Here is a 22417-nt window from a genome sequence, read left to right on the forward strand (position 1 = left end):
GCTGTGCTCACTCTCGCTGGTGTGGGAACCCCTCTTCCTTCTTCCCTCTCTCCCATAACCCTGGGGCTGGAGGGTGTGGCCCTGGGGCTCCCATGTTGGGCTGCTCCTTGTCTACCCCCTGACGAATGGGTCAGAGGCTTGAATGCCCACCCAGGGCTGAGTGGAAAGCGTCTGGCAGCCCTCCCAGTCTGCCTGTCTAGGTGGATGGAACTCTGGCGGGGTGTGGGTCCTTCCTCCCCCTATCCCTTTTTAGTTCCCACACACAAGAGGCTGAGATTGGAAGATAAGAAGTTTGAGGTCAGCCTGGATTAATGAGCTCAATGTCAACCTGGGGCTAAGACCCTAGCAAAACAAAATTAACGATAACAAACCAAAGAAACTAATGACCTAGCAATTCAAGTTTTGAGGTCAACAAAGCAGATCAATGCTAAATGTATGTATTGGGGAAACACTGATATTAACAAATTTAGGTAGGGTAGACTTAAGGAAAGAGGGGGAATTGAGTAAAAGGGATAGAAATGTAAGAAACATCTATATTCAGTATGCCAGATGAGAAAATAAAGAAGACAATAGAACCTGAGAAATAGCCCCACAGACCAGAGAAGAAACTCAGGAACAAATACAAACTATTCAGAAGAGGTAATTCCACAGTACGTAAAATAAATAGATTCTTCAAGGCAATTTCAGAGGAAATTGCCTATATAGATGAAGAAACTGAACTTCATGCACTTAACAATCTGCCAAAATGATCCATCAGTAAACAGCAGCTGGTCTGAATGGATCTTTCCTCTCATGTGATGGTCTTAGAAGGTGTGATGTTTGGTAGGTGATGAAATTGTGATTGTGGAGCCCTCAAAAATGAGATCAGCAGCCTTGTAAAAGGGGCCTGAATGAGGCAGCTTGTTCCTCCCACCATGTAAAGACACATGAAGAAGGTATAATTTATGAAGCAGAGCCCTCATTGGATATGAGAACTACTGGTGTCTTGATCCTTGGCTTGCCAAACTCTAGTACTATAAAGAAATAACTTGCTTTCCAGTCTGGGCTGGTGCCCTGAGCAGACCCTTGGGCACAAACTCCCCAGCCAGTTCCACAACATCCAGAGGAAGATCCACTCCAAGGCGTTCTAACACGCGTAAGGACCACAGGATCCCAGGATCCCAGGAGCTTGATCACACCAGGATCTCAGGGTTCCAGAGACAGCTTGAATCTCAGGAGCTCTGACACACCCAGGATCTCAGGATCCTAGGATCCCAGAATCACAGGATCCCAGAGACAGCTGAACTATGAGGAGTTCTGACACAACCAGGAAACAAGAAATCCTAATATTAAATAGTTGCCACAAAGGTCCATTTGTGACCCATGCTCTCTACAAGTAAAATAAAAATTCTTTGTTCTTCAAAGAGTCAGAGAAACAAACATTTAACAATAACATATAATTATAATCAGCCCCTAAATAACATTAAAGTTAAACACCGTGAAGAAAAAAAATAACAGGAAAGCTGCTATCCCCTGTTTTCTCTGCTCAGAAAGCTAGGAAGCTAGCTGCTGACACATACGGAGCTGTCTGGCAATCCTATGATGAAGCACATCTGCTCAAGGCCACTTCTCACATGGGAGAGATCCCAAGAGACACTGTGAATCAAAACTAGTGGTACATGAGTTCCAGATTTCCACAGCTTTTTTATAATAGAAAACACAATATTATTCAAATGAAAACATGAAACATCTGAGAAAAATCTGTTATCTCTTTTAAAATAAAACTATTACATGGCAAAAGCACATTTTAAAATTAAGTGGTATATAAAAGTTATTAGCACACATACTTTTACAGAAAAAGCTATGCAGTTGTAAAAATGACTAGAAATTAACACAATGAATATACATAAACTTCAACTTACATAAGTTATTTGATACATTCAATATGATAGCATGAGATCAAGAACTGCACTTGTAGAACATCAGCTCTTATGTGCTTCAATAAAACCATTTACTTATACAATATAATCTAAAGGCTGGATCTATACTAGAAAACACAGAACAGCTTCTGATAACTCTATCAAGATGACTGCTCAAGTGTGCTCACCTGGAAATCATACTACCAAGTAGTCCCCCAATCCTGAGTAGCTGAATAAAGAGTATAATACAAACTTTTTCTGAATGAGAGGCCAAGAAAGCAGCTGTGCCTCTGAAAGGCTGAAGAGCAAGTGGCATGGATATAATTAGTTTACTTATCCTCCCAATAAAAGACAATTTACTTATTTAATTTGATAAGATAATCTGTCAAAATATTTTCTTACCATGTTTTGAGGACCTTACAGGTTAGTGAGGACAGTTGAAAATGTACACAGTTACATATAAAAAAGTGTTAAAATATCACAACAGACCAGCATTCAGTCTACAACTGTACTATAGAAGACATTAGGCTTTAAAGGGAAGAAAGAAAATAACTTAGATTATTTAAAATATGACACTTGAGCTGAACTTTTAAAATTGGGAGGACGTTTGCTAAAAGAAGGAATTTTAGACAAGCAACAGTGTGGAGTGGCCTGAGGTCAGGACAGGAAGCAGCATAATCAGATCTTAATTCTGAAAGACTAGTTTAAGAAAAGGACAAGAAGAAAGGGGGTGAGAAAAGCCAGAGGTGATTTCAGCAGGGGCTTACATGGGAGAGGCTCAGCAAGGGCAGTAACAAAGGACATTTATGGTAATTACTGATAATTGGATATTAGCCAAAAGGTACAGAATAGTCACAATACAACACAGACTGTAAGAAGTTTAACAAGAAAGAAGGCTCAAATGAGCATGCTTCAATCTCACTTAGAATGGGGAACAAAACATTCACAGGAGACAGAGGGAGGAGGGACCTAGGGGATAGAGGGGGGGTTGGAGGAGGGGAAAACACGCAGGATCAGATATAGGGGGAGAAGCCCAGAGGGCTAGGAGAATGAATGGAAATATGCTACTGCCAGGGACAGGATCAGTGGGAAACTTTAGAAAGTTCCAGAGACCTGGGATATGAGAGATTCCCAGGGCTCAAATGTGGTGATCTTAACCAAAATGCCCAACAGTGGGGAGATGGAACCTGAAGAGACCATCTCCAGTAAATAGATAGGGCTCTCAGTAGAGGGATGGGGTCAATGAACCACCTTCACAACTTTTGTTCCTGTCTAAAAGAAATGCATGAACAAAAATGGAGCAGGGACTGAAGGAAAGGCCGTCCAGTGACTGGCTCAACTTGGTTTCCATCCCATGGGTGAGCACCAAACTCTGACATTATTACTGATTCTGTGTTGTGCTTGCAGACAGGAGTCTAGCTGACTGTCCTTTGGGAGATTCTACCAGTACCTCACTGAGACAGATGCAGATACTTAGAGCCAACTACTGGACTGAGGTCAGGGACCCCTATGGTTGAATTAGGGGAAGGACTGAAGGAACTGAAGAGGATTGCAACCCCATAGGAAGAACAACAGTGTCAACTAACCTGGACCCCTGGGAGCTCCTAGAGTCTAAGGCACCAACCTGAGAGCATACAGGGGCTGACCGTTGGGGCAGCACATATGTAGCAGAGGACTGCTTTGCTTAGCCTTAATGGGAGAGGATGTGCCTAATCCTGTAGAGACTTGATACCCCAGGGAAGGAGGATGTAGGGTTGGAGGACTTGGGGGGGGGCAGGGAGCACTCTTTCAGAGGCAAAGGGGAGGGGGAATGGGGTGAAGAACTCTGGGAGGGGGGACTGAAAAGGGGGCAACATTTGGAATGTAAATAAATAAAATAATTAATAATAATAAAAGAAACAGAAACAAACAAACAATGCAGCGATAGGAAAGTGACATATTGTAAATGTAGAGTTGGGAAGCAGAACAGAGTACAATGCCTCCTTACTGCTTTTCTGAATCAGGAACCAGATGACACCATTTATACACAGGGCTCAGAGCCCTGTGTTATAAGTACCTCTGGATATTCTACAGAACTCTGGATTAAGAAAAGTTACAGAGACAAAGTTCAGAGCAGAGACTGAAGGAATAACCATTCACAGACTGCCCTACCTGGGGATCCATCCCATAAACAACCACCAAACCCAGATACTATTGCAGATGCCAAAAAGAGCTTGCTGACAGGAGCCTGATATAGCCGTCTCCTGAGAGGCTCTGCCAGTGCCTGGCAAATACAGAAGTGGATGCTCAGTCAATCATTGGACAGAGCACAGGGTTCCCAATGGATGAGCTAGAGAAAGCACCCAAGGAGCTGAAGAGGTTTGCAGCCCCCTAGGAGTAACAGCAATATGAACTAACTAGTTCCCCCAGAGCTCCCCGGGACTAAATCACCAATCACAAACAAACAAACAAACAAACAAACAAATGGAGGGACTCATGGCTCTAGCTGAATATGTAGCAGAGGATGGCCTAGTTGGTCATCAATGGGAGGAGAGGCCCTTGGTCCTGTGAAGTTTCTATGCCCCAGTAGAGGGGAATACCAGGGCCAGGAAGTAGGAGTGGGTGGGTTGAGGAGCAGGGGGAGGGGATAGGGGATTTTCAGAGGGGAAACTAGGAAAGGGAGTGACATTTGAAATGTAAATAAAGAAAATATCTAATTAAAAAAATTAAAAAAGAAAAAAGAAAAACGGAATGTTATTCCAACTCAGGAATTATTGAAGAGAAGGATGAGGTGGTCAAACAATGTAAAAGGGTTGTTTCCTATTACCCATATACGAAGAACTTTTATTGGCTTCAGAGACTCTGTTATTTGGTTAAATCCAGTAAGTTTTGGGTGTAGGCACGAAGTATTAATAAGCTCAAGGTTTTCAAGTGTCAAATAAGTACCCTACCACTGAATTACATACCCATATCCCAATTCTCAGTCAATACTGATTAGTAAGTTACACATTACTTATGTAAAAATAGTACCGATACATGTTAATAAGTGGCTAAGGTGAATCAGAACACACACACACACACGTCTATATGTATGTATGCATGTACGTACACATGTTGTATGTATTACCTGGAGACCAACTGTAGGACCCTGAACAGGCTAGGCTAACAGCTCCACACCAAGTCAAAGCCACAGCCATTTAAAATGATTTTGAACATTCCCTCCCAAGTCCTTCCATCCCTCCCCACTTGTGATTGCTTTCTTCTCTCTCCCACGTGGGATTGAGGTGTCCTCACTTGGGCACTTCAGCTTGTTGAACCTTTTGAATTCTGTGGACTGTATCTTGTGTATTCTGGGTTTTTTGTTTGTTTGTTTGTTTTTGCTAATATCCACTTCTTAGTGAGTCATTACCATGCATATCCTTTTGGGTCTGAGTTACCTCACTCAGGTTATTTTCTAGTTCCATCCATTTGCCTGCAAAAAGTGGATGAGGTGGGAGGCAAGTGGGGGTGTAGAGGGGACTGACCTGGCATTGGGTGAGGGAAAGGGACTAAAGCCCTGACAGCCAGCAGGAAGAATGGAAACAGGCAACCTCTGGAGACAGGAGGTTAGGGGAACCTTCCAGAATGCACCAGAGACCTGGGAGGTGAGAGACTCTCAGGACTCAAAGGGAAGGGACTTAGATGAAATGCCTGACAGTAGGGAGAGGGAACTTACAGAGCCCACATCCAGCAGGAAGACAGAGCATCAAGTGAGGGATGGGGTTGCCATCCCACAGTCACACCTCTGACCCATAATTGTCCCTGAATAAAAGAATTACAGGGATGGAAATGGTGAGGAGCCTGAGGAAATGAAGGTCCACGGAGAGACCTACAGTGGGATCCAGATCAAAGGGAGGTCCTAAGGCCTGACACTATTACTGACGCTATGGAGCACTCTCAAAAAGGGACCTATCATGAATGCCCTCTGCAAAACCCAACAAGCAGCTGAAAGAGTCAGATGCAATTATTTGCACCCAACCAATGGACAGAAGCAGCTGACCACTGTTGTTGAATTAGGGAAAGCTGAAGGAAGCTGAGGAGAAGGGAGATTCTGTAGAAGGACTTGCAGTCTTAATTAATCTGGAACCCCGAGATCATTCAAACACTGGACCACCAGACAGCATACACCAGCTGATATGAGGCCCCCAACACACATACAGTGAAGGACTTCTGGGCCTGTGCTCATTCAGAGATGATGTACCTAACCCTCAAGAGACTGGAGGCCCCAGGGAGTTTAGAGGTCAGGTAGGGTAGGGAGTCAGGGCATCCACGTGAAGATGGTGTGGGGTGAGGAGATATGGGATGTGGAGCAGTAGGAGGGTAGATGGGGAGGAGCGGGGAATGGAATATGGAATGTAAAAAAATGAATTATGAATAAAATTAAATTAAAAATATTTTGAACAAAATTACTTAAAAATTAATTCTTATCTACTTTTGCTTTTTATCCTTTCCTTAAAATATTTTTTTCAAAAATAAAGTTTAATCATATCCTTTCATGTCAGTGGCTGCACAGAGTGACATCAAGTCTTCCATGACCTGACCCCAGACCTAACTTCAACTTTCTTAATTATTTTTATTAGGTTTGAAAAGTTAATATGAACCCACATGCCAGTGCTTCAGGTCATCTTTAGAGTAGATTAATACACTCAAGGTTTGTACCCTACCACAGATAAAACCCATCACTCATCAAACACACACAAATGAAAATAAATATTTTTAAGATAAAGTCACACTGTTGGAACTCACTATACAGTTTAGCCTGGTCACAAACTCAGAGAGCTCTGCCTTCCCTTGTCCCCCCAGTGCTGGAATTAAAGGTGTGTGCCACCATGTTTGGCTCCTTTTCTTTCAGACATACCAAGATATAGAATTTGAGGTCACTGAGCTGAATATGTATTATAAACAAATATAACGAAATGAAAAAGCACTCACAGAGAAACAACACGAAATTTCAATTAAATGACTGAGTGCCAAGTGAATCTGCAAGGATAAAAGAGTAAAAATCTGGTGTAATGAAGGAAAACACCTTCGAGAAAGCAAGGGTAGCGAGAGGGAGAGAGTACAATTTTTCTGAGAAACAGAATACTGATCAGCAGTGGTTTTGAGAAACAGCCAAGTGACTTCTGGAGCCCTGTACACATGAAGTGGGTAAGGAAGGCCAGGGAAGTGAAGCTGACTGAACACAGCCTCAACAGTCTCCTGAGCCATGGCAGGTTATCTCCACAATGGTCAAACAGGAAAACACTAAACAAGAAGCATTAATTATACGTTCACATGATTTTAGGTTTTGAAATCATATCAGACAACAAATGAAATTGTGTTTCAGTGTAAGTATAAATGTGTTTAAAGAATTTCTAATTTACTTTTTCTTGGCATGGTAATACAGAGCATCATTTCAAAACTGAATTTTGGTAATGTCAATATGCCCATCATTCAGAATCTGTCAAACTTGAAAGCAACACCCTTTCCCTCAAAGAAGCATCTGCTTATCCTTATGTTCCTTCAAATCTGTGGCAGGAAAAACAGGCATAGTTTTATGTATACAACTCTGATCTGCTTAATGTTGACCTATAGAACACCGCTGTTAAATATTATGGCAAAATCGCTTTTGGACAGCACAACATTCAAGCCCCTTTAGGTTTCAGGAAACTACAGCCAGCGATAGCATTCTCAACACAATCTCACGTCAGTCTTTACACCAAATGTCCAAAACCAGATGACTCTTTCACACAGACATCAAAAATCAACATACCCACTCATTGTCCTTTCTTTTCCAATCAACTCTCTCACTCTTGATTCTTTACGGCTGTGCATACTGTCAGCAAGCCAGGCATAGCAGCTCAGTGAGATCAGCAATGAACAGATCTGAGTTCCAACTTGGCTCTTCCTTGACTCTATTGGAAAACCCTGGGTAGGTGACACAGTTCAAGACTTTGGTAACAATGGAAAGATAAATCAAATGGCTATCATGATGCTGTCTGCCAGTTCAATTTTGTAACAGTATCCTTTGACCTCTAGCCCCAGGTTCTTCAATTTCCCTCACAACATGGATCTTCTATATCCAATTTATTTCTCAGTACATGACTGCAGGTCTTTATGCACTACTTTCTTTACTCATCTTTCTTCCAAGATCTATCTCTTCATTCTAAGTCACACTACTAAGCTACAGAGATTATTTTTAATTGCAGTCTTTTCTGGACCTTGAATTTATAGAGTTAAACAGAATGTTAGATGACTCACTGTTTCAACAGTCATGACAAAGCTTTCAGTATTGTTTGGTGGTCCCTCTCCTCTTTGTTTTCTAAGTTCAATTAAACCATGATATATGTTGTTATTGCATATTTTTATATCAAAATTCTGTATCTGTTTAATGTAAACAATATGTTTTGGATCTATGTTTTGGCATTTAATTAAAGCTTTATATCAAATACATGAATACTTGTTGTCGATACCTAGTTTTCCAAACAAGTAATTGCCACATTATATATATTGTTGCCTTGGTGACAAACAAGTAGGCTGCCTGCAGCTCCCAAATTCTACAAATAGCCACAGTCCACAGAAACAATGACTAAGTTAGGGAACATAACTGCTAGAAATGTTTTTATCTTAGAAACAAATTACCATATATACTATATACTTAGCATTTATACTATACATACTAAATATGGATACATTTCTCTATAGCCAAAATGTCTATAGTGAATAGAGACTATTATTTAAAAATTGTTGAACAGTGCTAATGTATACTATCCTCTTTTAGACATTATTATATTCTACTTTTAATTATACAAATACACATTCATGTTTATTACACACACACACACACACACACACACACACACACACACACACACTTTTTTTGAGATAAGGTTTTTACATGGTATAGCCTCAAACTCACGATTTACCTGTCTCCACCTAAGTGCTAGTATTACAGGTGGGTGTCTTCATGCCAAGCTTCCATTTTACAAGTCTGGCATTAATTTTTGAGTATAAATTAATATATCCTAAGAATACTGAATCAAGAAATATGAAAAATCTGGAACACTAAGAATTCTGAAACATTATCAGCACCAACAATGCAACATGTGGGGAAATTTACACCTGACCTCATGTGCTAGCTTGTAATAAAAATGTTTGCAAACTAAAAATATTACATTAAATTACTTTCTGGCTCTGAGTGTAAGACATATAAAATAAATTTTGGTTTTAGACTTAGTTGCACTTCTAAGCCAACAATTTGTGTGTATGTAAGTATGCCAAATTTTGAAAAGAAAAAAAAAAGCCCAAAACAAAACAAACCCCAAAACCACTCAAGTCTGTAACTGCTCTGTCATATTGCTTAGCGTTCATTTTTCAGAATGTTGTAACCTTTGAAAGGTTTTCTCCCAGGCTTTGTCCAATCATCTTTGGCTCTTATTTGTCAATCTTTTTTATTTTGGCTTGTCTTTTAAAATGTTGAGTAAGAAATATTTACCCCCCAGCAAAGCTCAAAATTACCATAGATGGAGAAACCAAGGTATTCTAAGACAAAACCAAATGTAAACAATATCTTTCTACTAATCCTGCCCTGGGATAACAGAAGGAAAAGTCCAACACAAGGAAAGAAACCACACCCAAGGAAAAGCAAGAAATTAATCTTTTCACAACTAACCCAAAAGAAGAGAAACACACAAACATAATTCCACCTCTAACAACAAAAGTAAGAGGAACCAACAATCACTGGTCCCTAATATCTCTCAACATCGATGGACTCAATTAATCAAAAAAAAAAAAAAAAAAAAGACATAGGTTAATAACAGACTGGATACCTAACCAGGATCCAGAATTTGGCTGCAAACAGGAAACACACCTCAGTGGCAAAGACAAATATTACTTCAAAATAAAAGACTGGGAAAAAATTTTCCAAGTAAATGGTCCCAAGAAACAAGTTAGAATAGCCATTCTAATATTGAATAAAATCAACTTTCAACCAAAAGTTATCATGAAAGATAAAGAAGGACACTACAAACTTATCAAAGAAACAAATCTACCAAGATGAATTCTCAATTCTGAACATCTATGCCCCAAATGTTAGGGCATCCACATTTGTAAAAGAAACATTACTGAAGCTCAAAACACCCATTGGAACATCACACAATAATAGTAGGAGATTTCAACACCCCACTCTCACTAATGAACAGATCATGTAAACAGAAACTAAACAGAGATACAGTGAAACTAAAAGAAATTATGAACCATATGGATTTAAGAGATATCTACAGAACACTTCACCCTAAAACAAAAGAATACACCTTCTTCTCAGCACCTCATAGTACCTTCTCAAAAATCAACCATATACTCGGACACAAAACAAACATCATCAGATACAAGAAGATTGAAATAATCTCATGCATCCTATCAGATCACCACGGACTAAGGCTGGTCTTCAATAGCAACAAAACAACAGAAAGCCCAAATACACGTAGAAGCTGAAAAATGCTCTACTCAATGATAACTTGGTCAGGGAAGAAATAAAGAAATAAAAGACTTTTGGAATTCAATGAAAACGAAGGCACAGCATACCCAATCTTAGCAGACACAATGAAAGCAGTGCTATGAGGAAAACTCATAGCCCTGAGTGCCTCCATAAACTGGAGAAATCATAAACTAGCAACTTAACAGATCATCTGAAAGCTGTAGAACAAAAGAAGGTAACACACCCAAGAGAAGTAGAAAGCAGGAAATAATCAAACTCAGGACTGAAATCAACCAAGGAGAAACCAAGAGAACTATATAAAGAATCAACAAAATCAGAAGCTGGTTCTTTGAGAAAATCAATAAGATAGATAAACCCTTAGCCAGACTAATCAGAGGGCACAGAGACAGTATCCAAATTAACAAAATCTGAAATGAAAAAGGACATATAACAACAGAAACTGAGGAAATCCAAAAAATAATCAGATCCTACTATAAAAGTCTATACTCAACAAAACTGGAAAACTTGGAATGAAATGGATGATTTTCTAGACAGGTAACAGGTACCAAAGTCAAATCATGATCAAATAAATCATGGAAACAGTCCCATATCCCCCAAGGAAATAGAAGCAGTCAGAAGTCTCCCAACCAAAAAAAAGCTCAGGGCCAGATAGTTTTAGTGCAGAATTCTAACAGGTCCTCAAAGAATATCTAAAACAAGTACTTCTCAAACTAATCCATAAACTAGAAACAGAAGGAACACTACCCAATTCTATGAAGCCACAGTTACAGTGATACCTAAACCACAAAAAGACCCAACAAAGAAAGAACTACAGACCAATTTCCCTTATAAATATCCATGCAAAAATGCTCAATAAAATTCTCATAAACTGAATCCAAGAACACATGAATACGATCATCTACCATGATCAAGTAGGCTTCAAGCCATGAATGCAGGGATGAGTCAATGTACAGAAATCCATCAACAGTAATCCACTATATAAACAAACTCAAAGACAAAAACCACATGATCATCTCGTTAGATGCTGAAAACACCTTTGCCAAAATACAACACCCCTTCATGTTAAAAGTATTAGAAAGATCAGGGATTCAAAGTTCAGACCTAAATATAATAAAAGCAAACCAACAGCCATCACCAAACTAAATAGAGAGAAACTCAAAGCAATCCCACTAAAATCAGAGACAAGACAAGGCTGCCCACTCTCTCCTCACCTATTCAACACAGTACTTGAAGTTCCAGCCAGAGCAATTAGACAACAAAAGGAGATAAAAGGGATACAAATTGGGAGGGAGGAAGTCAAGATTTCACTACTTGTAGATGATATGATAGTATACATAAGCAACCCCCCAAAATCTACAGAGAGCTCCTACAGCTCATAAACAACTTATAAGCAAAGTGACTGGATATAAAATTAACTCAAACAAATGAGTAGTCTTCCTCTACTCAAAGGATAAAAGGGCTGAGAAAGAAATTAGGAGAACAACATTTACAATACTCTCAAATAATATAAAATATCTTGGTATGACTCTAACCAAATAAGTGAAAGATGTGTATGATGAGAACTTCAAATTCATAAAGAAAGAAATCAAAGAAGAATTCAGAAGATAGAAAGATCTCCCATGCTCATAGATTGATAGGATCAATATAGTTAAAAAGGCCATCTTACCAAAAGCAATCTACAGATTCAATGTAATCCTCATCAAAATCCCAATTCATTTCTTCATAGAGTTAGAAAGAGCAATTTGCACAGTCATTTGGAATAACAAAAAACCCAGGATAGTGAAAACTATTCTCAACAATTAAAGAGCTTGGGGAATCACCATCCCTGACCTCAGGCTGTATTATAGAGCAATTGTGATAAAACCTGCATGGTATTGGTATAGAGACAGGCAAGTCGAACAATGGAATAGAATTGAAGACCCAGAAATGAATCCACACACCTATGGTCACTTGAACTTTGACAAATAAGCTAAAACCATCCAGTGGAAAAAAGAGCATTTTCAACAAATGGTGCTGGCTCAACTGGTGGTCTGCATGTAGAATGCAAATTGATCCATTGTTATCTCCTTGTACAAAGCTCAAGTCTAAGTGGATCAAGGACCTCCACATAAAACCAGATATGCTTAATCTAATAGAAGATAAAGTGAGGAAGAGCCTCGAATAGTTGGGCACAGGGGAAAACTTCCTGAACAGAGCACCAATGACTTTTGCTTTAAGATCAACAACAGACAAATGGGACCTCATAAAATCAAAAGGCTTCTATGTAAGGTAAAGGACACTATCAATAAGACAAAAAAGCAACCCACAGATTGAGAAAAGACCTTTACCAACCCTACATCTGATAAAGGGCTAATATCCAAAATATACAAAGAATTCAAGAAGTTAGACTCTGGAGAACCAAATAACCCTATTAAAAAGTGAAGTACAGAGCTACTTGAGGAATCTCAAATGGCTGAGAATCAAATGAAAGAAATGTTCAACATCTTTAGTTATCAGGGAAATGCAAATCAAAACAATCCTGAGATTCCACCTCACACCAATCAGAATGGCTAAGATCAAAAACTCAGGTGACAGCAGATGTTGGTGAGGATGTGGAGAAAGAGGAACACTCCTTCATTGCTAGTGGAACTGCAAGCGGATAAAACCACTTTAGAAATCAGTCTGCCGGTTCCTGAGAAAATTGGAAATAGTTCTACCTGAAGACCTAGCTATACCACTACTGGGAATATACCCAAAAAATGCTTCAATATAGAACAAGGACACATGCTCCACTATGTTCATAGCAGACTTATTTATAGCCAGACGCTGGAAACAAACCAGATGTCCCTCAACAGAATGGATACAGAAAATGTGGTACATTTACACAATGGAATACTACTTAGCGATTAAAAACAATGACTTCATGAAATTCATAGGCAAATGGATGGAACTAGAAAATATCCTGAGTGAGGTAACCCTGACACAAAAGAACACACTCACTGATAAGTGGATATTAGCCCACAAGCTCACAATGCTCATGATACAACTCACAGACCATATGAAGCTTAGAAGGAAGACATGGTTGTGAAAGCTTCAGTCCTGAATTGAGGGGGGAACAGGAAGATCTTGGGATGTAGAGGGAGAGGAGGTCCTGGGAAGGATAGAGGGGGGGGGGAGAATAAGGGGAGTAGTATCAGGAACTTGAGGAGATTTGAGAGGTACAGAGGGTAAGGAAATCGAACTAAAATATGTAGCAGGGGGATGAGGAACTGGGGATAGCCACTGGAGGGTACCAGACACCAGGGAAATGTGAGGCTCCCAGGACCCAATGGGCATGACTTTAGCTGAAATGCACAGAGAAGGTGGAGGTAGAACCTGTAGAGCCCACATCCAGTAGATAGGCACAGCCTTCGGGCCACCCACCCATCTCAAAGATTTTAACCCAGAAATGTTCCTGTCCAAAGGAAGAACAGGGACAAAAAATGGAACAGAGATTGCCCCACCGGGGGATCCATTATGTCTGCAGACACCAAACCCAACATTGTTGCTGTGGTCAAGAGGCGCTTGTTGACAGGAACCTTAGTGTGGCGGTTCCTGAGGAGGCCAGTCAGCAACTGACCAATGAAGATGTGGATGCTTGGAACAAACCATCAGACTGAGCTCAGGGAACCTGTTGGGGGAAGCTGGTGGAAAGACTGGAGGAGCAGAGGGGGATTGCATCCCCATTGGAAGAACAACATAGCCTGGCCTGACACCCCAGTTCTTCCAGAGACTAAACCACCAACCAAGAAGTGTACCTGGAGGGATCCATGGCTTCAGATACACATGTAGCAGAGGACAGGCTTGGCTGACAGCAACGGGAGGGGAGTCCTTTGGTCCTGGGGAGGTTTGACACCCTAGCATAGGGGAATGCTGGAATGGTGGAGTGGGAGAATGTGGGTGGGGGGAAGAGGACCCTCATATAGGCAAAGGGGAGGGGAGTTGTGGGATGGGGGTTGGTGGAGGGGTAAGCAGGAAGTGGGATATCATTTGAGATGTAAATAAATGAAATGATTAATAAAAAATAAAAAAGAGAAATCTTTTCCCATATATATGTATATGACTTGAAACAAGAAACATTATTCCATGAATATATACAATATTCATATTTTAATGTATCAGTTAAAATGAATTTAAGTATAAACAACAGTATTTTCCTAACAAAATCTTTTTATTATCTTATTAAAAAATTAATTCTGTGAAGTTTTGTTTCTTAGATATTAAACCCATAAACCTATTTAAAAATAAATTTGGAAAGGAAAACTCCTATAAAACTCTCTTACAGATAGAAACTATTCCCAATATGATGGTTCCCCACTGACTTATAATTTTCTGATATACCATACTTCCATGAATACATTTTATTTTGTTTTATTCAATTAAACTCACCCTTATAAATAACAATAAGTTTGTTAAACTACATAATTATCTTGGTATGATGGTTTGTATATGCTCGGTCCACGGAATCAAACTAGTAGAAGGTGTGGTCCTGTTGGGGTAGGCGTGGCCTCGTTGGAAAAGGTGTGTCACTGTGGGCGTGGGTTTAAGAACCTCATCCTAGCTGCCTGGAAGCCAGTATTCTGCTACTGGTCTTCAGATGAAGAGTACAACTCTCAACTCTGTCTGCACCATGCCTGCCCTGATGCTGCCATGCTCCTGCCTTGATGATAATGGACTGAATCTCTGAACCTGTAAGCCAGCCCCAATTACATGTTTCCCTTATAAGAGTTTCCTTGGTCATGCTGTTTGTTCATAGCAGTAAAAACCCTAACTAAGACACTTGGTAAAATAATTTTTTTCTTATTATTTTATCAAGGAATAACTAGATTACTATTCCTCTTTCAGTCTCTTTCTGTCACACACCCTTTATTTCTCTTTCTCTTGGTCTCTCTCCTGAACAATTTATTCCAAATTATATTAATCTAAAATATAAGGATGTGGAAAAATATTCTCACTAAAGAATTGAAGTTTCTCTGGCATAGTAGTTCTAATTTTTCTGTTTTGCTTTTAGATTTTTATATTTCTTTGCTGAAATTTCTCATTCTATCACTGCAAATGTCTATTTATTCAATTTTACTTATTTATGTAAGATGTGTGTGTTAGCACATGTGTTTACACAGGTGTATTTGTCTCTAACCCTAACTTATGTACACATGTGTAGAGGCCAGTGACCAACATCAAGTGCTTTTCTCTATTGCTCTCAGCTATAGTAAAGGCCACAGCCTGACAATTCTCCTCTCCTGACCTCCTCAGAGCAGGGGCTACAGGCATTCAGGTATGCTTAGCCTTTTATATCTCTGCTAGGGATCAGACTTTAGGTCCAATGCTTGCAAATCTTAACCACTGAGTCATCTCCCCAGTCCCTATCATTTAAACTTTTTGAAGTTGTTGCTAATTGCTCACCGATTCATTTTGTTGTGCTTATTTAAAAGCCTTTGTTAACAGAAATCAAAACAACAAAACAAAAAAGGATAGCCAATTCATATTGATGAAGGATTCAAGTACAGCAAAATTATATACACCCAATACTACAAGACCTATTATCATAAACCAACTCTTCTAGTCATAAAGGCCAAAACACCCCTTCAAAACAACAATAATGGGTATCTTCAATAACATTTCCTTCTCAGCAATCATTCTCATCATCAAAGCCATTCAGATAAAACACATGAACAAACTTCAGAATTAAACTATACCATAGACCAAATGGATGTAACAGACATCTACAAACTATTCCACCCAAAAGCTGCAAAGTACGCATTTCTAAAGAATGAGTGAGTCACTAAAGGAATTTGGGTGGAAATAAAACAATTGTTAGAATCAAATGAGAATGAGAGCATAACATTCTGGAAACTGAAGGAAACAGAAAAAAAAAAAGTGGTTATAACAGGAAGATTTATAGTTAGAATTGCCAACAATAAAAAATCAGATATTTCAAATAAATAATGTAATAATAAAACTCAAGATCTTAGAAAAGTTTAACTTCAAATCAGCACAAGAAAAGAAATAATAAAGACCAGAGTTTACATTCATGAAACGGAAAACTAAAAGAACAATACAAAAGATTAATGAAAGAGTGGGTTCTATGGAAAGGATAAATACCTGGATGAATGGATCTTTAGCAAAACTAGTGAAAAGACCCAAATCAATACAATTAGAGATGAAGGAGGATATTATATTATAGTAGTTTTCAATGAGTACCAGATAATTACCAGTGAATATTCTGAATTTATATTACAACAAATTAGAAAAATCTAAATGCTACAAAATTACTCATCTTAAGATCTTTTTTTAATTAAAAAAAAATATATATATTATAAAATTAGGGTTGAGTGTGTAGCTAAGTGGCAGAGGACCTTCCTAGCATTTGCAAGGCTCTGAGGTTGATCTGTAGCCAAACCACTCTTCCATCCCCATCCTACCTCAAATCCTAACTTAAAATTTTAGGTAGCTATTATTCTTTTATTCCTCTTAATAGGTATATAATGCTCCATGGATTACAAATGTGCTCACTAGTTAGTTTGTTTGTTTTTTAAACCAACTTTGGTACAAGTTAAGAGTTAACTGGGAAGAAAGGATATCTAGGAGTTGCTTCCATCAGATTGGCCTTAGGCAAGTCTGTGGGAAATTGCTTGTTTAATCACTGATGTGGGAGGGCTCAGTCCACTGTAGGCAGTGACTCTTCTGGGCAGGTAATCCTGGTTGTAAAAGAAATCCTTAAAAAAAAAAAAAAAGAAAGGTCCCGGAGCAAGCCAGAGACAGCAAGTCAGTAAGCAGCACTCCTCCGTGGTCTCTGCAGCAATTCCTGCCTCAAGTTCCTGCCCTGACTTGCCTCAGTGATGGAAAGCATCATGGAAGGGTAAGCATTTAAAATAAACTCATTTTTTCTCAGGTTGCTTTTAGTCAGGAGTTCTATCACAGAAGCAGAACAGTGGCTATCCATCCTAGGTGCATTTTTCTCTTCCAGTCTCTGTGCTCCCCCCCCCCCACTGGTATGTCTTGGTAACTATCTGCTAATATTCTGGAGCCCCCTTCTCTTAGGCAGAAGTCCAATGAGAGTTAAGCAGTAGAACACTTTTCCCGGGGAGTGAGTTCCCTGGTACAGCCCTGGTTTACTATGATAAATCCCTCCACACACAAGCTTATAGTTACCTCCTCACTGAATGAACTCATGGCTGATGTCCATATAGAGAGGGTTTTTGGCAAAGGTTTAATAAAAAGGGAGAAAGAAAAATGATAGGAAAATCTATGGCATTATAACAAATCTCTCTGAATAAATGTAATTAATAATAATAATAATAATAATAATAAAACCAAACTCGTCTGAAAAATACCTAAGATGTTTTCGAAGTTTCTCAATCTCCATGTTTTGTTCAGTTATTGTTTTCAGGAAATGGTGGTTAGTCTGTCATAAGAACAAATCAAAAACACTTATTAGAACCCTTAGGAACTGTATTTTTAACAACATAACACATATAAGCAAAAAGGAAAAACAAAATAAGATAAGAATCTTGATAAAGAATCTTCATGAAGGAAGCTTCATCACTTTACTCCCATGGGTTCTGCTTCAAATCTACCTGACCCTGCATTGCTACCCAAGCACTTTCTCTGGCTGACCTTTTATCCCTCTACATGTGTATGAGCCTGAAAAGTACTACGAGTTATGGAACCAATGATGTATCTTGTAGAACAACGTTAATGGACTGAGATATAAATACTGAGAATGCCTATGTTCATGGGTAGGACAAAACCTGTGTCTATCACTGAGATTAAGTTCCTGAAACATTGTTAATTTATCTGTTTTCTTTTTTAAAAAATGGAAAATTCCATGTATTTATTGGAGGAAGACACATGAAGGTCAAAAGCCAACTGTGGGACTCAGTTCTTAACTTCTAGCACATGGGTCTTAGGGATTAGACTCCGGTCTCCAGTCTTGGCAGCACCTTTATCCACTGAGTACTTTTTCTTGCCCAATTTACTTTATTTTAAAATCGATTTGAAATATTGACAGTCTTATTATATATAGCCCAACTTTTCTATCCTTCTGACTCTGCTTCTATGAATATTAATTTGTGCCCAGCATATTTGTATTTTGTGTTTTATTTTATTTTCATTACAATGTATTAATTGCAGAAAATAATGGGCTTCATTATAACATGTGTATGTACAAATGTGCTCAGATTCATTCATCCCTTCCAGTATCATTTCTTTGTCCATTCTCCTCTTGATTCTTTTACATCTCTGTAAGCCCCTTTTTAAAATAAAAATATATTATTTCTTTCCTCTCTCCAACCCTCCCACATTTTACTTCATATTTCCCTTTCAAATTCATAGTCTCATTTTTTATTTTTGTCATATGTGTGTGTGTGTGTGTGTGTATAACACGCTTCATGTGTGACTATATAAATGTAACCTCCTGAGTGTATTTGTGTATTTACTGTTGCTTATATGTATATTCTTTTAGGGATGATCACTTGTGATTGGATAACCACTTATGGTGGTTATGTCTGGTGAACACAAATTCTTCTCTAAATAGCTTTCAATCATTGTAGCTCTTCATCTGGTTAGGGGGTGTCTATTAAGTGTATTTGGCCCTGTATGGGTCTCCCTTCTTCTTGGAGTCCTTGCTACTACTGGCCCACAAGGATAAAGGGAGTAGAGTGATGAACAGATTTTCAGGCAGGCCAGTGAGTACAAACAGTAATAATGATATACCAAGACCAGCTTCAGGGAGACATCAACTTGACTCGGGGTGAATCAAGGGTTATACAGTTTTTGGGGAAGGAGGGTTGGAATATCTAGTATGGGCAAAGGTCATTGGCTGAATGTGAAGGTACTGAGATGCCTCATTAGCATAGGGAACATTCCAGGAATCTCAAGTGCTAGCTGAACAGGTTCTTGCCCAGAGAAAGAAGCTGAATCTGTAATCATAACCAAGGCTATATGACATTTCCCAGGTATAGGGTGTGGAGGCTGGGATTCTCCAGGTTGAGAAGAGGAAGCCTCACTGACAAAGGAGGTCCACCATTTTGTACTGAGCTCAGGGCTTTTTGGTAACATCAGACTTTGACCTTAGCAGGAGGGCAACGGCTGCCTATATAATTTCATGCTGAAGTTTGTGTGAATTTTTTCATCTGGATAATTTATTTACTGATATTGAGTGGTATAATGACATTCCCCACTATTATCACATCCTTTTATATCTAGTGATACTTGTTTAGGAAATGTCACACCAACCTTTGTTGCATATATATAAATGATAGTTACATTTTCTTTATAGACTTTTTGCTCCCTTTGTCATATCTAGTAACCTCTACCTTCAGATTAGTTTTGGTTTGAAATCTGCTCTGTACATAAGGGTTTTTACTGTTGTTAATCTTAGAGGTCTGTTAGTTTTTGAGTTGAGCATGCCGGATTCATTTCCAACTCTTATTTGTTAATCTTTCCTCATGAGAATTATTCTTAGGTCTCATGATTCTCTTTTCCTCCATTCTGCAATGGAATCTTTTGAATATATTCCCTAGTGCTGGCTTAGTTGGCATGTGTTGCTTTCAGTTGTGTTCATCTTGGAAGATCTTCATCTCTCTATTGGTTTTAAATAACTATATTGGTTATGATAATCTCAGCTGGCAGTTATTTACTCTAAAAGATTGAAATATATCATAGTGTGCTTTCTTGGCTCCTAGAGTTTCTCCTGAGAGGAGAGGTCTGATGGAATTCTAACGAGTCTGTCTTTAGAAGCAACTCAAGATTTCACTTACAGCTTTCACTATTTGTTTTTGTTCTGTACTCTTGGAATTTAACTATAATGTGACATGGAGATATTCTTTTCTGGCCCTGTTTGGAGTTCTCAATGGTTCCTATTCTTGGAATGCCATATCTTTTTGTAGATTTGGGAAATTTTCTGCTCCAATGAACTTGTTTTATATATCTCTGTTTGGTGTTTTAATATCAGCTCCTTCTTTTGCCCTTAAAATTCTTCCATTTTGTTAGTTACTAAAGACTGTGGTAATGATTTTTTAAAATTATCTCAAAACGCTATTAGTAATTAAAACATCTTCAACTACCAATTCTGTTTTTCTTGATTTACTAAGAGCTTAATTACTCTTATTTGAATTCTTTCACTTTTTCATTTGATCTAGACTCCTCCAGTCAATTTGTCCAGTTAGTGTACTGCATCTTTTAGTCCCATTATTTTAAAAATTAATTTATTAATTTAATTTACATCCTGACTGTAGTTTCCCCTCTACCTCCCTTCCTTATCTCAGCCACTCCTCCTCTCCCTTTCTCTTCAGAAAAGGGGAGTCCTCCCATGGATACCAACCAGCCCCAGCATATCAAATTACAGTAAGACTAGGCTCTTTTCTCTTACTGAGGTTAGAGGAGGCAGCCTGGTAGGAAAAAAGGGTCTCAACAGCAGGCAGTAGAATCAGAAACTGCCCCTGCTCCAGCTGTTAGAGGAGACCTACATAAAGTTCAAATTATACAACTGTTACATATATGTGGAGGGTCTAGGTCAGTCCATGAATACTCCCTAGTGGGCCATTCAGCCTCTGTGAACCTCTATGGGCCCAGGTTAGTTGATTTTGTAATTTTTTTTGTAGTTTCAATTATTTTTATATGAATTGTTTTCATTGACCTCAGTGAGCATCTTATTAAGTTACTTTTATATTTTGTCAAGTTTTTTATTATCATTCTGCCGGTGCATCCATCCATCCATCCATCCATCCATCCACTCACTACCCCCATCTCCCTTACTTAGGGTTAATTCATATGGTTCTTTGGAAACATCTTTTGTTTGTTTTTGTTTTTGTTGTTTTTTGTTTGTTTTTTTACTTTTTTGGGGGGTGATTGTTTTAGTTTCTAGGCATGAAAGAAAATTGGACTCCTCCTGGTCTTCAAAGACTGAGAGAGGGCCTCTACTAATTAGCTAGTCACAGGCTTGGAAGGTATCCTGCCTCCTCCTAGAGAGAGTGGCAGAAATAGCTTTATGTACTTGTTCTGTGACAAATGAGCATGGCACTGTGGCATGCATTATGAATCTGAGTCTGTTATGAATCCCCCATCTCCCTTGCTGAACAGAGCATAAAGACCAACAAGACTGACATGTTTCTAGATAACCCTAAGAAGATAGGGTGCAGGATGCAAAGATTTATTTGTTTCCTGCAGGAGGAAGCCAAGATCTGAGCTTTTTACTCATTAGCTAGTAATGAGTAAGAGACGGACAGGGTCAATGACATCTATTAGTTCAAGCAGCACCACAGCACCATTCTCTGCACAGTGGCTAAACTGTCTAGGAACTCTGAGAATTCCAAGACAAACAAGACAGAAGTCAGTGTTTGGAGATCCCCTTCAGAAAAGTTGAGACTCTTACATGTGCACACCAATCTCTCACTTCTTCTGAGGAGGTTGGGAGCTAGTCTTATTTTTGATCATAGGATAGTATGGTGCTGCACTAGGCTTTTAGTATAAACTAAAACCAACCCACTGGGTTTACCAAGGCTGGTAAAATCATCTTCTCTTGGATGCAGAAACTGTTCAATTGTTCTCATTGCTGAATTAGTGTGTGTGTGTGTGTGTGTGTGTGTGTGTGTGTGTGTGTGTGTTGGGAAAAGGGTCTGTCTACTCTCACACTGTCCTCAAGTCTTACTAAAATATAGTTTATCCTATACTCATTATTTTATTGTGTATCTGCAGCCTAGTAAAAGACCTTTTTAATGGGAATTGCTTGTTTTTTATAGGCAAATTCCTTTTTTGTTTTGATTTTGATTCAGATTGGCTCCCGCAACTAAGCTCTGAATGCTCTTTGATTTACACAAGATTGTTTCATGAAAGTTTTACAGTTTAGTAGTTGTGTGTTATCCACCATACACATTAAGAAAACTCTGTAGTTCTGGCCTGAGAGTATGCAATTTTTCTTTCTCTCCTCTTCTTCCTCTTCCTCTCCTTTTTCTCCTCTTCTCTCTCCTCTCCTCTCCTCTCCTCTCCTCTCCTCTCCTCTCCTCTC

The 22417-nt window shown here is 38.9% G+C and overlaps 1 protein-coding gene across 4 annotated transcripts in view; it reads right to left on the reverse strand.

The window, feature by feature from the left end:
* Positions 1 to 22417, reverse strand: part of Sclt1 (sodium channel and clathrin linker 1) — a 113944-nt gene that overhangs the window by 61700 nt on the left and 29827 nt on the right. For all 4 annotated transcript variants that reach the window (XR_003843709.1, XM_021196294.1, XM_029537884.1 and 1 more), the window contains one exon: positions 17745 to 17815. Coding sequence is in view for 3 of the 4 variants with exons in the window: in XM_021196294.1 (XP_021051953.1) it covers positions 17745 to 17815 (71 nt within the window). In the remaining variant the exon portion in view is untranslated. The remainder of the gene's footprint in view (positions 1 to 17744; positions 17816 to 22417) is intronic.

This window comes from Mus pahari, chromosome 4 (genome assembly GCF_900095145.1).
Source record: "Mus pahari chromosome 4, PAHARI_EIJ_v1.1, whole genome shotgun sequence".
In the NCBI taxonomy this organism is placed as follows: domain Eukaryota; kingdom Metazoa; phylum Chordata; class Mammalia; order Rodentia; family Muridae; genus Mus; species Mus pahari.